Source organism: Hyla sarda, chromosome 6 (genome assembly GCF_029499605.1).
Source record: "Hyla sarda isolate aHylSar1 chromosome 6, aHylSar1.hap1, whole genome shotgun sequence".
NCBI lineage: Eukaryota > Metazoa > Chordata > Amphibia > Anura > Hylidae > Hyla > Hyla sarda.
Genome location: NC_079194.1, coordinates 218,277,863 through 218,283,862, shown reverse-complemented (window position 1 = coordinate 218,283,862; position 6,000 = coordinate 218,277,863). Strand labels below are relative to the sequence as shown.

The following is a 6,000-nucleotide window of genomic DNA, read 5'->3' as shown; positions in this document are numbered from 1 at the left end:
ACTGCGTTCCTGCCCCTGTTAATTGTATTCGTCGGCATACCATCAAATATAGGATGCTAACATATACTGTTAAAGGGGTAGTCCAGTGGTGAAAAACTTATCCCCTATCCTAAGGATAGGGGATAAGTTTGAGATCGCGGGGGGTCCGACCGCTGGGGCCCCCTGCAATCTCTCTGTACGGGGCCCCGGCTCTCCGCCGAGATAGCGGGTGTCGACCCCCGCACGAGGCGGCGGCCGACACGCCCCCTCAATACATCTCAATGGCAGAGCCGGAGATTGCCGAAGGCAGCGCTTCGGCTCTGCCATAGAGTTGTATTGAGGGGGCGTGTCGCCCGCCGCCTCGTGCGGAGGTCAACACGCCCCCTTCCCGCGGGCTGTCGGGGCTCCGTACAGGAGATTGCAGGGGGCCCCAGCGGTCGGACCCCCCGCGATCTGCAACTTATCCCCTATCCTTAGGATAGGGGATAAGTTGCTCACCACTGAGTCACCACTGGACTACTCCTTTAACAGGAGTAGTGGACCCTATTGACTACTATGGCCAAACAGAGTCACCTAGTGATTCCTTTTGGGACATCTGCACTATTTTGACAACAGCCCCTGTTATAAGTCTGCTTAAAAGTGGATATGTCCCGAATGGAGTCGCTAGTGGTGACACTGTTCGGCCATAGAAGTGGATGGGGTCCGCTACTCCCATCAACAGTATACATCGGCGCTACTCCCATCAACAGTATACATCAGCGCTACTCCCATCAACAGTATACATCGGCGCTACTCCCATCAACAGTATACATCGGCATCCAGTTTTCGGTGGGATGGCGACAGATATGATTAACAGGGGCAGGAATGCAGTGTGATCGGACCGTAAGGCTAGGTTTACACTGTGTTTATTTTTCCAGTCATTTTATTTTTGCTGTGTGCAAAAAATGCAGTCAGGGCTGGTGCAAGGACTTTTGCCACCCTAGGTGAAAGCTAATTTTGCGGCCCATTGACCCCGCCCTTTGACATGCCCCACCTTACTACTGGGGTTAAGAACGGTAGAAAATTCCACCTCTAGGCGCAAAATTCTCTGAACGGAATCAGGCAGAGTGATGCATTTAAAATAAAGTATTTTATTAGAACCAATGACGCGTTTCGGGTATACACCCTTCCAGAATGCCAATCTGAGGAAGGGTGTATACCCGAAATGCGTCATTGGTTCAAATAAAATACTTTATTTTAAATACATCACTCTGCCTGATTCCGTTTGGAGAATTTTGCGCCTAGAGGGGGAATTTTCTACCGTTCTTAGCCTCATCAAGTGTGGACGGACACCAGCCCATATCCACCTGCCTTGCAACACCTCCAAGAATCCAGAAAACACCTGTACTCATTGCTTTGGGTTAACATAACTCTTGCGCTCCAGGTGAGCACACTGCTACCTGCTCATTTTATCTGATTATCTGGGATAATACACTAGGCGCCTTGTGTGGTCTCCTTTTTTCTCTCCTTACTACTGGGGTGACACACTGTAACAAACCTCTTCCTCATGTAATCACCTTACTACTGGGGTGACACACTGTAACAAACCTCTTCCTCATGTAATCACCTTACTACTGGGGTGACACACTGTAACAAACCTCTTCCTCATGTAATCTCCTTACTACTGGGGTGACACACTGTAACAAACCTCTTCCTCATGTAATCACCTTACTACTGGGGTGACACACTGTAACAAACCCTCTCCTCATGTAATCTCCTTACTACTTGGGTGACGGGGTGCGACAGGGGTGCTGGCTGGGCGGGTGCTTCGGATGCTGGCTGGTTACTAACTTTCTTGCAACAGGCTGAGGGGCGCCCCCATCCAGAGGGCACTTTAGGCAGCTGCCTAAATTTTGCTTATAGGCAGAACCGTCCTTGAACGCAGTCAACTACACTATTGTGTACGGTAAATAAGTCAAAGGGAAACAGATTGATGCTTTTAGCATTAATTAATGTGAGGTGTTTTTACTATTTAAGGGTACGTTTACATGTACAGGATCTGATGAATATTTTCTGCTGCTGATTTTGCTACCCATTGAAGTATGAGTAGCAAAATCAGCAGCAGAAAATATGCTAAAGAAAATAGGGTACGTTCACATGTACAGGATCTGCTGCATATTTTCTGCTGCTGATGATTTTGCTACCCATTGAAGTATGAGTAGCAAAATCAGCAGCAGAAAATATGCAAAAGAAAATAGGGTACGTTCACATGTGCAGGATCTGATGCATATTTTCTGCTGCTGATTTTGCTACCCATTGAAGTATGAGTAGCAAAATCAGCAGCAGAAAATATGCAAAAGAAAATAGGGTACGTTCACATGTGCAGGATCTGATGCATATTTTCTGCTGCTGAATTTGCTACCCATTGAAGTATGAGTAGCAAAATCAGCAGCAGAAAATATGCTAAAGAAAATAGGGTACGTTCACGTGCAGGATCTGCAGCATATTTGCTTTTGCATATTTTCTGCTGCTGATTTTGCTTCTCATACTTCAATGGGTAGCAAAATCAGCAGCAGAAAATATGCATCAGATGTTGTACATGTGAACGTACCCTAAAGGTATAAAACATTTACCAAACAGTAGCTATCTATGGGTTCATTTTCTGTCATAACAACATCCATTGTTTTGTTTTTTTCCCTCTTTAAACTGAACGAACCCAAATCCAGTCACCAGCACTAATACTAGAACTACTGCCCCTCAGGCGAGGGGGGGGGCCTGTGAGGAAGCCCCCCGGTAAGTTTTGTCTACTGACAGGCTATGCTAAATTCGGCGCTTCCCTCGTAACGTGTCGCCATCTGGAGGGAGGGGTCTGGAGGAATATGTGAGGGCTCCGGGAGGAAGTGAGGCGATGAGTTTGGAATTCATGTGGAGAGCGGACGGATTTGTTTGGCTGGAGGAGTGAAGTTTGGCTGGCAGGAGAATGCCGCACTTTACTGTGGTCCCTGTGTCCGAGAGGCAGAAGGATGACTACTGTTCCGTGGAAGGGATTAACTACGTGGATTACCACGACCCCCGGGAGAACTCTCACGACGTGTATGACACTATGAGCTCAGATGGTGAGTGCATGGCGGGGTGAACGCTGCATGTCTCCGGGAGCGGAGAACTCCCCAACCCGCTGTCTGCCCTGTCTCTGTGTCTCCTCCCTGTTCTTCCTGAAGTGATTCATGGCTAAAGTTAGTATGGAGAGTGTTCTCCTAATACTGCGAAATATGCGAGTCCTGGGGCTAATATATATATTTTAGGCTCAAGTCCTCCAGGAACTCATGGGAACGGAGTTCCTGCACTTTTTCCACAGCAGGTACACAGTTCCCATTAGCAGGAGTCCATAGACTTTAAGTCACGAGCCTCTGGTGCTGCACCCAATGCTCTAAAGCAGTGGTCTCCAACCTGTGGACCTCCAGATGTTGCAAAACTACAACTCCCAGCATGCCCGGACAGCCGTTGGCTGTCCGGGCATGCTGGGTGTTGTAGTTTTGCAACGTCTGGAGGTCTGCCGGTTGAAGACCACTGCTCTAAAGGAATGCTGGGAGCAGCAGGTAGAGCGTCGGGGTCCCCAGCGGCAGGACCCCCGGGATCAGACATCTTATCTCTTATCCTTTTGCATAGGGGATAAGATGTCTAGTACCCCTTTAAGTGGAAATCTAGGGTGAGTTCCCACACTTTTTTTTTCACAGGACTTGACCCCTATCTATCTATATATATATATATATATATGTATATATATATATATATATATATATATATATATATATATATATACACTGTGTTTCCCAACCAGGGTGCCTCCAGCTGTTGCAAAACTACAACTCCCAGCATGACCGGTCAGCTAAAGGCTGTCCGGGCATGCTGGGGGTTGTAGTGTTGCAACAGCTGGAGGCACCCTGGTTGGGAGACACAGAATATATATATATATATATATATATATATATATATATATATATATATATATTTTCATACACTTGAGTGCCATGACATGATTCCCAGTTGCCACCCAGCTATTGCAGAATCTGGACACTAAGGGTACGTTCACACGAGCGGATTTTCACAGCGGATTTAGCTGCGGATCTGCTGGTGAAGGCCCGCTCTATGCTGTCTTTACATGTGCCTGCTCATAGTGGCAATACCCGATACCAGCAGACGCACTGTGATGTGGGAGTCGCAGTATACACTCACATCGCGGGAGCTCTCTGCCTAGCTCAGAGCAGGGAGAGTGGCTGCGATGTGTGAGTACGCCGCGCACATCGCTGCAGTGTGTCTGCTCGTCACGGCGTATTGCCGCTATGAGCAGGCACATGTAAAGACAGCATAGAGGGCCTTCACTAGCAGATCCGCAGCGTAAAATACACTGTAAATCCGCTCGTGTGAATGTACCCTAAGGCTGCGTTCAGACCCGTCCCATTCTTCTCCCATCAAAAATAAAAATGGACATAAAGGGGTACTACCATGCTGACAACTTATCCCCTATCAACTATCTAAAGGATAGGGGATAAGTTGCCTGATCGCGCAGGGTCCCGCCGCTGGGGACCCCCGCAATCTCTCATGCGGCACCCCGCTCTCATCAGGCCTGATGACTGCCGATCACGGGGCCGGAGTATCGTAACGTCACGGCTCTGCCCCCATGTGACCTCACGTTCCGCTCCCTCAATGTAAGTCTATGGCAGGGGGCGAGACAGCTGTCTCGCCCCTGCCATAGACTTGCATTGAGTGGGCGGAGCGTGACATCACACGGGGGCTCAGCTGTGACGTCATGATCACCGGCCCCGTCATCAGACCCGGAGCGGATGTTCGCTCCGGGGCCTGATGAGAGCGGGGTGCTGAGTGCGATCAGGCAACTTATCCCCTATCCTTTAGATAGGGGATAAGTTGTCAGCACGGTATTACCCCTTTAATAAACCAAAAAATATATTTAAAAAAATTTTGTTCTGAGCGTGCTCAGAAGTAGAAACGGATAGAAAAAACGGATGCAAACGGATGACATTAAAGGCACATCCATTTTCCACAGACCTCAATGTTAAATTTACCGAATCTGGTTTTTCTTCCGTTTTTTGGACGGAAGAAAAAATACTGCATGTGCCGTTTTTTTCTGCCGTCAAAAAAAATGGAAATGAGTGCAGACGGGTACAAACGGATGTAAACTGATTGTACAAAAATCCCATTGACATGAATGGAATTTTTTAAAAACCGTTTTTAATCTGTTTGCACCGTGCAAGGACGGAACCGATACCGGGATAAAAAAAATGGGGACAGACGGCCGTGTGAACGCACACTTACGTAGTGACTCGCTTTGTACTAAGGCTGTGTTTACACATAGCGGTATTATGCCACCTAGCAGGGACTTGGCTTTGTGATGCGGATATCTTCATGTCATTTCATACACGTGAAACCTATTTGAAATGTGTTACTAAAACTGCGCTGAAAATGACCAATTCCAGTGTATGCAGTAAAATGTCTCCACCCCCTGGAATAGTTCATCATTAATAAATAGACCAGTTTTCACTTTAGCATTTTTATTTTTTCCCTCCTTTCCATAACTGTTTATTTTCCCCATCTACAGTAGTGTTTCCCAACCATGGTGCTTCCAGCTGTTACAAAACTGAAACAGCTGGCGTCACACTGATCTACAGAGTCCTATAAGGCAGTGTTTATATATATATATATATATATATATATATATATATATATATATATATATATATATATATATATATATATATATATATATTTTATAAACAGGGAGCCTCCAGCTGTTGCTTAACTTGCTGGGAGTTGTAACAGCTGGATGCTCCCTGTTTATAAAAAGAAAGGAGGCTCTCTGTTTAGGAAACACTGATAATAAGGGCTTGTTCAGTTTACCATAATATATATACTGTGAAACTGAAAAAAAAAAGCATGTAAATGGGGGTTGTTCGTTTTTCCACAGTGTATTTTGCAGTGAAACTGACATGTTCTCTTTATTCTTTTGGAAGAACCATTATATTGGTA

At 46.3% G+C, this 6,000-nt stretch overlaps 1 protein-coding gene across 1 annotated transcript in view; it reads left to right on the top strand.

Moving 5' to 3' along the window:
- The first annotated feature begins 2,757 nt into the window (after positions 1–2,757).
- The window catches only part of SLC12A4 (solute carrier family 12 member 4), a 71,456-nt gene continuing 68,213 nt past the window's right edge, over positions 2,758–6,000 (top strand). Inside the window, exon 1 of the mRNA XM_056526445.1 lies at positions 2,758–3,074. Coding sequence (XP_056382420.1) covers positions 2,939–3,074 — 136 coding nt within the window. The 5' untranslated portion in view covers positions 2,758–2,938. The remainder of the gene's footprint in view (positions 3,075–6,000) is intronic.